At 40.4% G+C, this 16954-nt stretch overlaps 1 protein-coding gene across 1 annotated transcript in view; it reads left to right on the top strand.

Moving 5' to 3' along the window:
- Window positions 1-16954, top strand: part of PLPPR1 (phospholipid phosphatase related 1) — a 301713-nt gene that overhangs the window by 227595 nt on the left and 57164 nt on the right. Inside the window, exon 3 of the mRNA XM_017527790.2 lies at window positions 11809-11997. Coding sequence (XP_017383279.1) covers window positions 11809-11997 — 189 coding nt within the window. The remainder of the gene's footprint in view (window positions 1-11808; window positions 11998-16954) is intronic.

Raw genomic sequence — 16954 nt, 5'->3', positions numbered from 1 at the left:
CACCAAATAATGAAAAGCACAGAATCAAATATACCACAAAACCCCAAACAACTTAATGCCACTGTGTAACCCATATCTGTAATGACTGGGCAAACTTCTTTCATTGGGCTAAAATTCTATTTTTTTTAGATTGGATTAATCTATTTTAAAATCCTTAAGTTATCTTTACTTTGGACTTACAACATTACACATTAAGGTTTTAATGTGGACATTATCACAGGATGAACAGGCCAAAAGAAGTAATTTTAAAAAGTTTACTTTCCTGTCTAGGTATAAGACTCAAAATGATTTGTTAGAACAAGGGAAAGGCTAAAAGCCACATTTTTGACAGATAATTAAACCAGTCTTTCCAAAGTCAGTTCAGTATTCAGTTTTGCACAATGCCTAAAGTTACACAAGCAGTTAATGGTCCATCTAATACTGCATCCAGGTCTTAAAACTCCAAAGGCCATACCTTTCCATGACACCATGGCAATCAGCTCAAATGTCACTGCTGCCGCAACACTTCTGTCTCTCACAGTTAATATTTGCTTCTTGATGTCATTTGTGGTGTCTGTCCACCCTTCCATCTTTCTCAGCCACTGATCCATCCATCTGTCCAGGTATACCTACTAACCAATTGTGTTGTAACACTGACAACATGGTCACATGCTCATAACCTTGAAAAACTAAGAACTTCATCTTTATATTTCTCTCATCCCTCTGAGGGGTTTGGCACACAGTTGGCGTGTAGCAGGAGTCTGCTGACTTCTGTTGCTTCACCAGAGAGACCTCAAGTTAGCACCGAAATCAACTGAGTTTTACAGAAGATATAGCAGAACTGTAAAATTTCTGACTACAGCGATCTCTGATGGATTGTGTCCATCCCCTCCTTTACCTACCTCGAACACGTGAATACAGAAGTAAAATGCACAAGTCTTCCACAACCTTCTATTCACAGAATTCTCTTGGCTCATCCTCTCACCACCGTCACTTTCTCATACACACCGTGTGTATTCAGCTCTGCCCTTCTCTGAGGCAGCCCTGGGGAAGGGCAGAGCTCTTGAGCCTCTCAGGCTATAGTTCGATGCCTTTTGCTCTACTGATCCCTGTAATTATTATTAACTATCAGAACCTTGCTGTAGGATTTTATATTTATCCCAAATGTCAGAATCACTTTGAATTTTTAATCCTGCTTTCTCTGATATAGCTATGCCTGCCCGTTTTGTGTCACTATACATTTAACATTTCTTCTATGTATTCATCCATGTCATTGAATTAAAAAATCCCTAGCAGCAAAAGATCAAAGAGAAAATTTTGTAGCCCAATTTAGTTTAACTAATACCCAGTATTTATTCCTTCCTTCGTGTAGTTATAAATCTACTTAGTAATGTTATTATATGCTCTACATTTCTCCATATCATCCACCTATAAATAACCACCAAGACACTAGAGGAAGTACTAAATGAAGACAAGGATGTAGTATTTGCATTTATTCTTTGAGGACTGGCCAATTAAGAAGGTAAAGGCAGCCCAGGCAGAGAGGTAGACCTATGGATTCTCCACCAACAAAGGGGCCACTAATGTAACTAAGACATTCCCCACTAACTGATGGGATTTGCTGGTTTGGACTCTATTCAAATGTCAGGCTTATTCTATCCGTTACCAAAACGTATGGGCAGGACAAAGGCCAGGGTGTTCGATGCAGAGAAAATTGCTAGATTTAATAGCTATGTCTTAATCTGGGCTGCTATAGCAAATCGTAATAGACTAGGTAGCATAAATGACCATATAGCTCATTGTTCTGAAAACTGGGAAGCCGAGATATATATGTAAGATATACATTGGTTTGGCCCAGAAAGGAGGGACAGCTTGAAGCAGCGATGGGGCTTCCAGGTAATAGGTAGATAAGTAACAATTGGTTGCACTCTTTTGAGTTTCTGATTAGCCTTTCCAAAGGAAGCAAGCAGACGTGTATTTATCTCAGTGAGCAGAGGGATAACTTTGAGTTCTGTCTGTCCTTTGTCCACAAGGCAATTCCTTGTGAGGGAGGCATGTAGCTTTTTAATCTTTTTTTTTTTTTTTTTTTTTTTTAGTTGTTTTTTCTTTTTTTTTTTTTTTTTTTTTTTTTTTTTGAGATGGAGTTTCGCTCTTGTTACCCAGGCTGGAGTGCAATGGCGCGATCTCGGCTCACCGCAACCTCCGCCTCCTGGGTTCAGGCAATTCTCCTGCCTCAGCCTCCTGAGTAGCTGGGATTACAGGCATGCGCCACCATGCCCAGCTGAATTTTTGTATATTTAATAGAGACGGGGTTTCACCATGTTGACCAGGATGGTCTCTATCTCTTGACCTCGTGATCCACCCGCCTCGGCCTCCCAAAGTGCTGGGATTACATTTTTTTTTTAGAAATAGAATGAGAGACAGATTTTCCTAAGCAGTTCCCAGCTTGACTTTTCCCTTTGGTTTAGTGATTTTGGGGTTCCAGGATTCATTTGTTTCACACTGCCTTCTTGCTATAACTTCACTGAGGCCAAGAGAGAGAGATCACCTCTCGCATGCCTCCTCTTGTAAGAACACTAATCCTATTTATGAGATGGGACCCCACCTCCAAATACCATCACACTGAGGATTTAGACTTTGAAATATGAATTTGGGGAGAACACAAAAATTCAGTCTATAGAAAGTAATCACTAAAGATTTTGGGGGAGTATACAGATATATTCATAGCTATGCCTTAGGATGGCAACTCTTTAGCAGCCAGGTAAATGATGGCATGGAGAGGTTGATATCCCAAAGGCAGCAAAAGCAAATTGGACAAGATTTCAATAGTGTAGGTGAGAGAATGTGCAAGCCTGAAGGTGGCAGCGGCAGTTTGCATAAATGAGATAAATGTAAGAAGACACTGTAGTGAGACTTTGGCAACTGGCCAGGTATGGCATGAATAGGAGTGAGAAAGCTGGGGGAAGGAGAAGCCTCAGATGATACTGAGATTTCTAGCCTCTGTAACTGAGAGAATGGTGGTTGGATTTACCAGGATAGGGAACGCAAGAAGAACCGTAGCTTGGGGAGCGGAGAAACACCGGTTTCCAGTTTAAACGTGTGGCATTTGGAGTACCTATGGAACACACCAAGTTGGTGGTCAGGAGGGAACCCCGAGCTACAGATGGTGATAGGAGAGTCAATGGAATCAATATAAGAATGGAAGCCACAGAAAGAGATGACAAAGGGGTTAAAGATAGATCCCGGGCACCACCGTTTATAGACCAGGCTGAGGAAAAGGGGAAATTAAAGGAATAGCGTTTTTAGATAGTTAAGAAAGAAGAATGGATGAGGAGACCTCAGTCAACCTCAACTATCACCCCAAAGTCATGTAAAAAAGCTCTGAAAAGGAGGCGCAAATAGAAATGAAAAAGCAAGAAAAAGAGCTGAGTACTTATCAAGAGCCAGGCATTGTACTAAACTTTCTACGTATGTCATGTCATTATGTTAATTGCAGGTTTTACATGTAAAAGAACAGTTAAATGGCTCCAGAGTTTCAGATCCAAACTCTGCCATTCACTAGCTCTGTCCACTAGCATAAGTTTCCTCTTTTTTTTTTTTTGAGACAGAGTCTTGCTCTGTCGCCCAGGCTGGAGTGTAGTGGTATATGATCTTGGCTCACTGCAACCTCCGCCTCCTGGTTCAAGCCATTCTCCTGTCTCAGTCTCCCAAGGACCTGGGATTACAGGCATGCATGGCCACCATACCTGGCTAATTTTTGTATTTTTAGTGGAGACAGGGTTTCACCACATTGGCCAGGCTGGTCTCAAACTCCTGACCTTGTGATTTGCCCACCTTGGCCTCTAAAGTCCTGGGATTACAGGCATGAACCACTGTGCCCAGCCAGTTTCCTCTTTTTAAAGGCCAGGCAGCAACTCATTATACCTCACAGAGTAGTGTAAATATCATATAAGATAATACATGTAAAGTTACATAGCTGATTACATGGACAATCGGAGTCATTATTTCTTCTTTGGGTTTACTTTTATAACATCTGTCTTCCCCCACAGAAAATCCCATGAGTCCAAAGACCATGTCTATTTTAACAATTTTGTTATTTGTTGTTTTTTTTTAACTAAGTGTTCTTAATGTCTGTGTATAATAGACACTCAATGTTAGTTGAATGACTGGATGATTGCATTTCATCTACATGTCCTTGCCTGTGGGCACCTCTTTAGTCCTTCTTAAAGAAGAGGGGACAAATGCTCATATACACACTGGTACATTTGAAGACCCTCAGTTTTCGCAAGAGGATGTCCTTCTTAACCACAGTTTAATTGCCTTCATTAAAAGATACAGATTTGTCATGGAATCAGCCTAAATGCTCAACAATGACAGATGTTGGAAACAGGTTTACAATATCAGGACAAATCCACACCAAGACAATGGATCACACAGCAAGGTTAGCTTACTTCCTGCAGGAAGGGTGCAACCCGCCGGCAGTCTTGCCAGGAGAGCACACCCAAAAAAGGAGACAGGGACTTTCATAACCTGATGCAATCACCCTATTGCTGTGTCCAGTTTCCACTGGCCAGAACCGGACCTCAGATTCTATGCTTGACCCAATTGGCCAAAAATTTAGAAATTTTCTAAAGAAGTGAAGGCAGAGGAGAACAAAGGAAAAGAGGAAGTAACTTGAGGAATGCTTAGAGAAGCGATAACATTTTCAAATAAGGAAGGGGAATAAGCTTTGACCTAAGACTTGCCTGGGCTTGTCCAGCCATGTCAGGGGAAATACCTAGGTTAAAGTGTAAGAACTAAGAACACAGAATGCACTTATTTCTTTATTATGACTAACAGCTACTTTAAGATTATTAGCAAAAGCTTTAAAGTAAGTTAACCTTTGAAGAAACTTTGATTCATAATGAACTAAGAGGAAAGCTTTGAAGAGAAACCTTTTATTTATTCTGATTTCCCACAATAGACTAGATAAAGAAACTGTGGTACATATACACCGTGGAATACTATGCATCCATAAAAAAGTGCGAGATCACATCCCTTTGCCATAACATGGATACAGCTGGAGGCCATTATCCTTAGCAAACTAACACAGAAACAGAAAACCAAATACTGCATGTTCTCACTTATAAGTGGGAGCTAAATGATAACACATGGACACAGAGAGGGGAACAACACACACTGGGGCTTACCGGAGGGCAGAGGGTCAGAAAAAATAACTAACAGATATTAGACTTAATAGCTGCATGATGAAATAATCTCTACAACAAACCCCCATGATACATATTTACCTACCTACACATCCTGTCCATGAACCCCTGAACTTAAAAGTTAAAAAATAATTAAAAGATATAGGTCTGTATTTAACTAACTAGTCTCTAATTCACTGCTGCCCAACAGTTTTTAAAAACTAAGCTGAGAAAAACAATACCAAGGAAGGAGTGTTGAAAGATACACAGCCTCTCTACTCTTCCAGGAAATGCTTTTTGTTGTAAGTCAGACACTGCTGCAAGTACTTGATATACAATCCTCATTTAATCTTCATGATAACCTGAAGTATTAGGTACTACAGTATTATTAACCCAATTTTTCAAATGAAGAAATGGAGACACAAGAATTTAGATCACACATCCAGTAGGCAGCACAGCTGGCTTCCAACCTCAGCAGTCTGTCCTGCACTCTTAACCTTTCATTATGCTGTCTCTCTCAAGTTCAGCTGCAGCAGAATCATAATGCTTACCGCCCCCATTCTATTTCAGAATCTTGTTTTTGTGAGTTTTGCTTATATTAAACCTAAATTAAGTTGATATGAGGTCTCATATTAAGAATAGCACCATCATACTCTATGAGAACCCAAAGGAGAACTCCTGTCTGATTATTATATGAAAAGTATTCTGCTTATCCTTTAACCATTGGTTTGTTTTTCATCTTATAGATATTGACCAGAATTTACTTATTGCATTGACTGTTAGACAATTTACCCTGAAGCATGTCATTCCTGCCTCTATTTTATATCACCATACTTAAATTCCAACTTCCTGCTGATGCTAGCTTATTTGATGAAAGTTGATTTTTGGAACAAAACGGGAATGCATAAACACACCTCATTACATCTTTCTGAGATGGTTATCATTAACCTTCATACAGATGAGAAAACTGACACTTGGAGACATTTAAATAAAATCTCCAGGTATGTAACACAGTTTAGTTCTTAATATTATGCTGACTTATATTTACAAACTGATTTTCCCCTAGGCCACACAAATTTGAGTGGAGAGATATAGTAATCATCCAAGGTTTACCTCTGGGAGCTGTGTGACCTCATGCAATCTCTCTGTGCCTGTTTCCTCATTTGTAAATGGAAATAATAATATACTTACCACCTACGATGGTTCGGAAGATGAAGAGTTAATTTATGTAAGGTGCTTAAAACAGTTTCTGGGACATGCACAGTATAACAATATCATCTCCGCCAGCTCTCCTTTCTTCTCTCCTGCCTTCTCTCCCCTTCCTCCACATCATTGGCTCTGTTGTATATGGAGAACCTCCAGCCCCTCTCAGGAGGTCATACTTATTTCTAAGGGTCCCAAGTGAGGTCTCACACGGGGCTCGCTATCAATTTATGTGCTTCTCCTCTAGCCTACTACACTGGTTTCCAGTTCTGTCAATGCTACTTGAGGGTTTCCACCCCAGCCCTTGTGTGCAACCATTGACATTTGTGACTGGGATGCTTTTTCTCAATACCCAAAAACATGTAAATCCTGAAAGTGTGCTATTCCCTGGTGTCCTGGCTAAGACATTGCTTTGATGTCAACCATGTCACTTCTTACCACCTAAGCTCTGATGCCATGCTCCTTCTGCCCAGCGTTTCCTTTATCCTCGCTCTATGGAACGGAACATCTATATTGATGGGGCTGGGCCAAAACCAATACCCTAAGCAGACACCACACAGCCCTCTCCCTCCCCACGTATTCTCTTCTGTCTCAGGCAATATCCCCACTTCCCTTGTTCTCCTTCCATCAACTCCCCTCCCAACCAGTTCATCAGGCACATGCAGCCATGCATGACTCCCACTTGGGATCAGCAGACCCCCTCCTACAGAAGACTGCCTGTTCCCTGTGTTGGCGGGCACACCCCAGGTAGATTACAAATTACTTGGGATTGGAGAGCATGGCTGAGAATTCCTCAGCTTCACAGCACTTAGAGTGAGACCAAGTTCAGAAGCAGCTCACAAGAAGAGTTGCTATTTGACTAGTTTTGATATCTCATGGCTGAACCAGCATGAGAAGTTTCCTTGGGGAGGAAAATATTCATCGTCTCAGTTTTGTCTGTGCTTGGTTCATTGTTTGTGTTTAGTCACCCCAGATTGCTCACGACCATCCCAGTTTCAGCACTGAAAGTCCTGTGCCCCAGGAAGCCTCTCAGTCCTCAAGAAGCTGGTCACCCAGCACTAGGATTCCCCAGTTTGAAATATGCCCTTTACTCGAGACAAGATGCTTCATGTATACTCTCATTTCAACATCTTGCCTCTGTCCTACTGCCCTGGACACACAGGCTCACATCAATCACATCCTCATCACCTGATTCCCTGTTTCCCAGCTTGTATCAGGACATATAAATTATTGGCCCACAATTCCTCCAGACTTAACAGCCTGTTGGAAAATGTTCTCATCCTCTTCTCTCAGCTTTGTGACCTTCACAATTACTATTCTTCTTAACATTTTTACTTTTCTCTAACCAGCAAAGGGCCTCAGTAGAAACACAGTGCTCCCAACCACAGGAAGCTGAATTTCAAATACTGCTGGCTTCTGGCTTCTGCCTTCTGAATCCTCATGGAATGATCAGCACTTAATGCATTTTTTGCCACCGTATTAGATTGTCATCCTTGGAAAGCAACAGATGAGGAAAGTCCCTGGTACATGAGCTCCTTACACCCTGTTGTACCCCCACTGCCATAATTGCTTCTTTCACGCTGACATCTTCAACCCTTCCACCAGTACTTGCACCCAGCATGGCCTCACCATCTGCTCATGTGACACCAACATTATGGCCTCTCTCCATGCATTCCTAAATGGAGCTGAGGAAGGCAACAGAGATGGCAAGTGTGCCAGCTGGCACCAGTGACACAAACCTAGACAGTAATAAATCATGTCTCAGGACAAGGAGGAAGAAGGGAGTATGCTGATGGTTAATTGTGTGGCATCATCAGTGCAGTGAGATGGATCTCTCTGCTCATGGAGACAGAATCAATGTGTGTTGTTTTCGTTCCTGCAGTAAGTGCCTCAGTTTTCTTTTAAAATGTGGCCACAGGAGAATGTTCAATAGAAAATCAACTGGAAATCAAAATCTGAGTTGTTCTATTTTTGCTTCTGTGCATCTCTAAATGGCATTATTGGGGGACTTCCCAGGGAGTTTGAGGATTGCTTGAAAATGACAGGGAAGCATTTCCGGTTGCTTGAGGGAAGAGCCAAAGCAAGCCAATTCATGTTGGGGTTGGGGGTCAGTGCTGTCACATAAGCTGCTGAAGCTCCCACCTACCACTAGCACCCTTTTGGTCTCCAAGGTTCTCTGTTCTTTACTCTATGTCCTGCAAATTTTTATAAACTTTTAACTTACCTAGTTCTCTCTGAATGCTGCTTCTAGGATTAAATCAGCTAGGCAGCTATTTAAGATTTGTTCTATAGATTTCAAATTTAGGCTTGTAGTGCTTTCTTAGTTGTTAGACCTTCATTGATTTCAGTGTATTTGATGTTAAAATAGTTCTTAAGAGTTTCCATTCCTTGCATTTGTCTTTATATATATATATATATATATATATATATACACACATACATATATATATATACACACATATATATATACATATATATACACACACACACACACACACACATATATATATATAAAGACATATATATATCACGTTTTCTGTCATTTACTTCATTTTTACCTTTTTTTTAAAAAATGGAAGTGGTAGCACAAAGACACCCATAAAATACAATAGTCTTCCCACAAAAGAGGAAGTTACATGTCAGTTTGGTTTTTATATTTTGTCCAGAAGCCCCCATAGATCTTGCCTATTCCCAAGAAGATATTTCCCAAAAGCAGATGAAGCCAAGAGAGAGAAAAGCGTTTCCAGCCACAGGGATGAGACACACAAAAATCCCAGATCAGCCCTGTTCAGCGGCACAGAGAGAACTCCAGAGGCTGTTGGAATACTGGTGCTATTTCATCTTCAAAACATCAGGTCAAGTAACTAGGCTCCTTTCTATCAGGTCAACCCACTTAACCAGTCAAGCATAAAAGAAAGAGAGACTTCATAGCAAACTAGCTGCAATCAAGAGCACTTATTAGCAGGGGTAGGTTTGGAGTATCTCTCTCAATCTTATAGGAAATATACTTATCTAAGCCTCTTTTCTGTTGGTATAAGAAAAATAAATAAACCAATTACTTCAAACCGCAGAGAAGGCAGGCATAAACATTGGTGATTTACATGTGGCACCAATAAACAATGGAAAAACACATGGAGGTATTCAGAGATTACTGGACAGTCCAAAGTTGTGATGGGAGATCCACATTCCTAGGAGCAGAAAATGCTAGATACTAGATGAATGTAATCCATAAATATCCAGAAACAAGTCACGTATAAGGGCTAGTGAATGGAGAGATGGTTTGTGGCCTAACTGGAATAAAAGGAAAGGGGGCAATGTATGTAGCCAAAAGGTAAACACCTTCAGATCAGATAGTTAGAAATTTATACTTGAAGCTGGGCACGGTGGCTCACACCTGTAATCTCAGCACTTTGAGAGTCTGAGGTGGGTGGATCACTTGAGGGCAAGAGTTCAAGACCAGCCTGGCCAACATGGTGAAACTGCATCTCATCTCTACTACAAATACGAAAATTATCTGGGTGTGGAGGTGCGCACCTGTAATCCCAGCTACTCAGGAGGTGAGGCAGGAGAGTCACTTGAACCCAGGCAAGAGGAAGAGGTGGCAGTAAGCTGAGACCCTGCCATTGCACTCTCCAGCCTGGGCAACAGAGCAAGACTCTGCCCAAAAAAACCAAAAGCAAAACAACAACAACAAAAAACAACAACAAACCCAGAAGTTTGTACTTGAGACACATTATAACTGAGAGATACCACAGGCTTCTGAACCAAAGAGGAAAGGCATCAAAAGAGGAGAAATTGGAAGGATAGGGAAGAGGGAAGATTCTTACTTCAAATGACCCTTAAAGAAAATGATGCTGTCTGTTGTTGTAAGGAAGAGTTGCAGGATTACTATTCCAGAAGTAGAGGCTGTGCTGGTTCCAGAGAAGGATTTAGAGTGGGGCAGAGGGTCAAGGGTGTGCTTCAATGTTGTGGCTAAAGCAATGGATAGAAAAATGGATGAGAATACCAAATGTTGCCTTTCTGTGCTGGAGTTCAGCTACTTCGCCTCCCCCATCTCTCGCCACCTTTTTGTATAAGATGCAGTTTTAGATCCTGATACAGCTCAGATTTTTGGTGGTTTTTTTTTTCCTACAGATCAGGAAATGTGAGTTTCTAGTTGTGGCTCTAATACGAACCAGCTGTGTGGCCTTGGATTAATCATTCCAGGGCTGAAATAAGAACTTCAGTCTTCTTAAGCCCTGAAAAGATTATGGTTTCCCCTCATTGCCTCATATGTACTTCAAAATAAGCCATAGATATCTAAAGATGTCCTACCAAGTTCTGATTTTTTTACATAATAACTTTAATACCTTTAAACTAATCAACATTTGAAAATATATTTTCTTCATTTTAGTTCCCCTGTTTTGCTAATGCTCAATCTAAGAACATGTTTACTTTAATTTTTGGATAATCAGGCAGTGATCAGTTCCATTTTCCTCATCTATGAAATAAAGGCGTCAGACAGGAAGAACTCCAAGATATCCCCCAGCTTAAGTTTCTGTAATTTCATGACCTCAAAGATGTATTTCCTATCTACCTTTATCACCATTTTATCTTGGCATTAATGATTTCCAAATATGAATGGAAAAAACTGTTACATTTCCATATCCCCTTAATTCCACGTACCTGCTAAAAACTATAACTAGACTTCAGGGAGTATCTACGACACATGAGTCAAAACGAAAGGATAACTGTCTTTTTTTATGTCTAAATCTTATGAAGACGGTATTTCTACAATAAGATACAATCATCAGCTAAGTCCTTGACTTACTGGCAGAAACCATTTTGGAAAAAGATAAAAGTTATGACTGATATAGAATACCTGCCAATAACTTAGGGTGTCAAAATTTCCCTTGATTCATTTAGGATTTAGCTTTCCTGTTAATTTCTTCATTTGTCCATTCCTTCATTTACTCATGATTTATCTCCCTTTCATATTCCTTCATTTACTCATGATTTACCTACTTTCATATTTCATAAGTCTACCTGTAATATTGTATGAAATTTCTTGTGAACATCTATGTCTTGCCAGCTCTTTTGCCACTGCCCTTTGACTTTTCACCTCTGTCCTAAATGGCTATAGTGTCTTGGTTCCCATGCATACATACTTTGAGACTCTGAAAGTGTGGGCAGCAAGGGCTGAGGCTCTCTACAAGCCTGGCTGGGATCTGCCTTTCAGATGGGAGCTGCTCATTATTTGCTGGAAGGTTTATAGAACAGATGTTACAAGGCAGACAAGCAAGCACACACTCCCAGAGCACGCTGCGCCAGGCACGCACACACTCGCCAATACCAATATCAGGAGAGCCGCTGCCGGGGTGATGGAGGGAGTTTACTCTGAGGGGCAAGGGCTGCTCCGAAGCCCTGCTAATGTCTCTGTGTGGCCATGCTGTATTTTCAGCTTGTCATCATGGCTGGAACAGTGCTGCTTGCCTACTACTTCGAATGCACTGACACTTTTCAGGTGCATATCCAAGGATTCTTCTGTCAGGATGGAGACTTAATGAAGCCTTACCCAGGGACAGAGGAAGAAAGCTTCATCACCCCTCTGGTGCTCTATTGTGTGCTGGCTGCCACCCCAACTGCTATTGTAAGTACAGAAATACACTTTCCTTTTTATTGTCAGATACCCAAGAATATTTCCTGTCTGCTTTTTCTCTTCTTTCTTCTCTTCCTGAGTATTCACCCAGCAGCTTTATCAGTAGCATCCTGTTCCAGCCAAAACAGAGTGAATGGAGCTCTGCAGAAAAACTCATTAAGATAGCTCTTGTCTTGTATAGACAGCTTTTGCTTTTCGGTATCTGAATTTTGAAAAGATATATTTTTAAAAAGCATGTGAGAATGTTATAAATCAACAGGTATGACTGGCTAATGTGTTAAGAACAACTGTTGTCCTCTTGAAAAAATATGCTATGAGTTGCGTGTATTCAAAAGAGATTCTAAATGCTAAGTGCTGGCACTGTTATAACCGAGATTAGAGTAGAATAGAATCTCTCAGGCCGGTATCTCCTGCTGTTCTCATTGAACTTCCAGAGAGGCCAGAGATGAGAGAAATTGCTTAACTTGAAGTTGGCTGTGATTCATTCCTGATGGCTCTGGCTCTGTTCACATTATATCGCATTAAATTAAGTTGCAACTTTACCTTCATTTATTTCATTTTCTTTCTCATGAGGCAAAAGATTGGCCAGACAGTCCTCCAGGGAGATGGCTTAACAGCATAAAAGTTTGCAGATCCTTGTTGTCTGGTCAAGTGATTTAACACTTAGACATTTTTATTTTGAAAATGCTATTAGGGGGAGTTTTAAATGGTTTCTGCTTAAATATGCCATAAGGTCAGATTAGTCGGGATATGATCTTAGTTCCCATTTCCCTCCGTCTCTTCTAATAGCTGAGTCCCCCAACTCTCCCTCCTCCTCTACCTGCCCTCTATTCGGCAGGAATAAAAACCTTGACTGGCATGCTGACGAATACAGCAATTGTTCCGATACTCAGTTCAAATATTATTTTTCTGTGCCAGTGTTTGGCTTGCTTTTGGATAAGAAATGGAATAGAATTTTGAAGATAAATAATATGGGCATAATAAATTTATTTGGCTCATTGATCCCAGGCTCTACAAAGCTCTTCCTTAAATGATAAGACTGTGCTGTAAGGACTAATAGCATTGATGAGCCACAACATGATGTATCAGAGAGGCTAAGAAACACAAGCTTTGCTGCCCAGCATACCTGGATTCGCATCCTGGCTTTGGGCAAGTCACCTCACTGTTCCCTCTCTTTCAAAATAAGGACAAGTGAATGCTTACCTCATGCATTGTTGTGGGGGGATTAGAAATGACTTAGCACAGTGCCTGGCATTTACTAAGTGGTCAAGAATAGGGAAACAAAAAACCTGGCTGGAACTGCTCTTTGCCCTCTCTGGGATACTTCTGAAAGAAATGAAATCCCACTGAGAAGCCCCATTAAGACCTCTTTTCTCCAGTTCTAGAGTGAAGGAAGGTATGCCCATTCCCCAGAGGAAGACTAATCTCTGTATCCCTCTTACCAGCCTGCAGAATAAGAGAAAGCATACAAGACACCTTCCCATGTACCTCACAATGTGACACACTCCACCCCATGTAAAAGTAAGAGGCCACACTGGGTTCTGTCTGTTATGGCTTCATGGTGGCTCTACCTGGAGGCGATGGGCTCAGTCTGGAATTGGATCCTGGTTTCTTCCTGTCTCATAAGCATATCATGTTCCTGTGCATTCAGACAGGCATCCCTGAGTGATCCATTGACTTGCTAACATATTTCCTCTCTTCTTCCCAGTCCCAGGAAATTTCATTTATCATGGCCTAGGTTCCCTTTTAGTTACTTTTTGTAATTATAGAGATTATTTTTTAAAATGTAAAGAAAGCAAGGGAAATTTATTAAAAATTGTGAGCAGAACATTAAAATAAGAAAATAGAATAAATTAAATGTACATCCACCTAGCTAGTCTATAATAGAAAGGTACACATAAAAACACAGTTAAGAAAACATGTAAGCAGAAGTAAATAAAAATATCAAGTTTTTAAGACTTAAGTTATATGTACAATTCTGTGCCAATAAAATTGGTAACTCTATGAAGATATTTACTAACGATGCCTTATATCAAAAACTTTTCTAAAAGATGTAGCAAAGCTAAATATATGAATACCAATAGAATAAAATTTTAAACATACCAAAATTTATCTCAAAAAATAGAACTCAGGACACATAACTGTGGAATAACTTTCCTCAAACATTGGAGGAATAAAAAATCTCAAACTATATAAAATGTTTCACGGCCTAAAACATAAATGAAAAACTTTTCCATGTATATTACAAAACAAGAAAAGTATGGATGTCAAGCACTTAGAAAGCGAGTCCACGTAAGTACCCACAAAAGCACCCCAAATAGTAACAATAATCTCACTTAGGAGTGTTGATGCAAGCATATAAAAACAAACTGGTAGATTTGGCTACCTAAGAAAATTTCTATCAAAAGTAAAGACTGCAAAAAAGCTTGCTGCATAGGAGACTCAAATGTAAATACCCTTAATACTTAAAAAGATGAGCTTTCCAAAATCAAAATGACAGAGGACAAGAATAGGCAATTAACAATCAATAGACTGTGTGCAGATAAATATTTCTAAACTCATCAATGACCAAAGAAAAATAATTTTTTAAAGGACACAGCATTTTTCTCATAGAAAATTGGCAAATGTTTTCAAGGAACTTATCTATGATGATGAAATGTAGATTTTTTTAAGACCGAAAAAAAGTATGCAGTATTGTGGGAAAGAGTGTTTTCCCTTCAATAAGAGAATCCGACCTCATAATTTTCTGCCTGTCTCCCTAGAAAAAGATAACATGTATCAATTATGTCACTAGGTAAAACTGAGCCCTTATTGAATTGCATCAGTTCTCAGATAACCGTTATAACCTAGAGAGTGCTTCTGCTATGACTTCCAATAACAGTGATTCTGGTAAATTGGCATATCTATTGTGGGACCCTGGAAACTATGCCTATGGAGTCGTTATATCATATATTGACTCCTCTAGGCCGCGTGGCTTTTCAGCCAGGGTAACTCCTGCATCCTCTGATGTGTGTGTAGCCTCCATGCACCTGAGCTATATTGCTCTGCGGGACCACTGCAAGGGCATGTGCTAGAGATAAATACATAATGCTACCCTCCCACCAAACTGTGGTTTCTTTCAAGTGGACCAGCACCAAATGTAATCTGTGGGTCTGAATATTTAACAGATCCTAAGAAGATACGTTGCAGATGTTGCAAGTATAATCCCAGATTTATAATTATGTAAAAAAGAAACTCAACATTCTCAACTATTATTTCTAAGTGGTAATGTTAGTTTTTTCTTCATTTATACTTTTATATCTTTCCAAATTCTACATGAATGTATATTATTTTGAACCAAAAGATATACATTTAAAACAAATTGTATATTCCATTTCTTTTGGCAATCATTATGAAATGACCAAACTCTAATAAGACTTGAAAATGGCAATTCAAATAAAAACACACATAACCAAAAAAACAAAAATAGACAAAACTTTACAAAGAATTTTCTCTTCTCTCAGGGTAAAAGTGATAGGTCTTCTTTCATTTTAAGATTTTCAGCAGCAGCTCTACTCCAAGCTACAACTTTTGATCTTATCTCTTCCATTAATTCATTTTCCCCAAATGACACAAATTGACATGTAGTACAGGTGCTCCCAGGGAAGTCAAGGTGATATGGTCAGTGGACAGAGCATCGAGAACCTACAGTTCTGCTCTAGCTCTCAATTATGAAACCCTGATTCTGCTTTTTCATTCCTTTGCTTCTCTTGGTAATGAATATGACTGATAATACTAACAAACCACCAAAATATATTCCATAAATGATGATCACAAGAATAATATCTTTTAATATACTTATATTGTGCAGGCATGGCCTAATTTATCCTCAGAAGAGCCAAAGAACATAGAGAAAGGGTGTGGTCCAATTTCTTTCATTTTGAGTTGAGTCTGTTGAGACTCGTGTAGCTTAGATGATTTGCTGAAGGTTCCACCTAGTTCTGTACATGATTAGACATCCACCCATTTGGTTCCACTTATTTTCCTCGCAAATGAGGGGCATTGCTAGGAACCTGGGCTGACTGCAGCTGACAGATCAATGGCAAAGAGCAGTGTGGTCTCCCTACCCCGCTAATGGTGCTCGATTTTCCCTCAAGACCTAAAAATACATGAGCAGCAGCAAGGTAGAAAACAGAAGAACTTTTCTGACAATGCTCAGGGAAGTTACTTGGGAACAGTTTCGTGGGAACAGTTTCCTGAGAACAAGGAGCTGCATTCACTTCTCCTGTCCTGTCCTGGTGAGGTATGACCTGTTGCAGCCCCCAGGTGCCCACCTCAGCGCACACACCTGCTTCTGAGTATGCATCCTCCACTCTCCTCACAACGCAGTCATCTTTTCCCAGGTTTGATAAGACTAGAGAGGCAGGGGTCTTATTTCACAGCTCTGCCCCCAGTAATGTGTGACCTCTGATAAGTCATGTTCTCTGTGTGGGTTCAGTTTCCTCATCTGTACCTAAAAGAAAGGGTTAGGCTAAATGATCTCTAACTACCTACCAGTTCTCAGATTACATGAAAACTGAATAAGGAACATTCTGATCTGAAGCTAACATGTGGAGCCTTCCAACGTCCCAAGTCACGACTCTCTTTCTGGAGTTTCATTTTGTACCTCTGTGCCGGATTAAGTGTTTCACAGAACTACACAGTTGTTTATTCCTTCTTAAAAGCATTTCCTGGCCAGGCACAGTGGCTCACGCCTGTAATCCCAGCACTTTGGGAGGCCGAGGCGGGTGGATCACGAGGTCAAGAGATCGAGACCATCCTGGTCAACATGGTGAAACCCCGTCTATACTAAAAATACAAAAATTCAGCTGGGCATGGTGGCGTGTGCCTGTAATCCCAGCTACTCAGGAGGCTGAGGCAGGAGAATTGCCTGAACCCAGGAGGCGGAGGTTGTGGTGAGCCGAGATCG

The sequence above is a fragment of the Cebus imitator genome, unplaced genomic scaffold (genome assembly GCF_001604975.1).
Source record: "Cebus imitator isolate Cc_AM_T3 unplaced genomic scaffold, Cebus_imitator-1.0 Scaffold51, whole genome shotgun sequence".
In the NCBI taxonomy this organism is placed as follows: domain Eukaryota; kingdom Metazoa; phylum Chordata; class Mammalia; order Primates; family Cebidae; genus Cebus; species Cebus imitator.
Note: the sequence above shows the minus strand (reverse complement) of the source record. Positions and strands in the feature narration are given on the sequence as shown.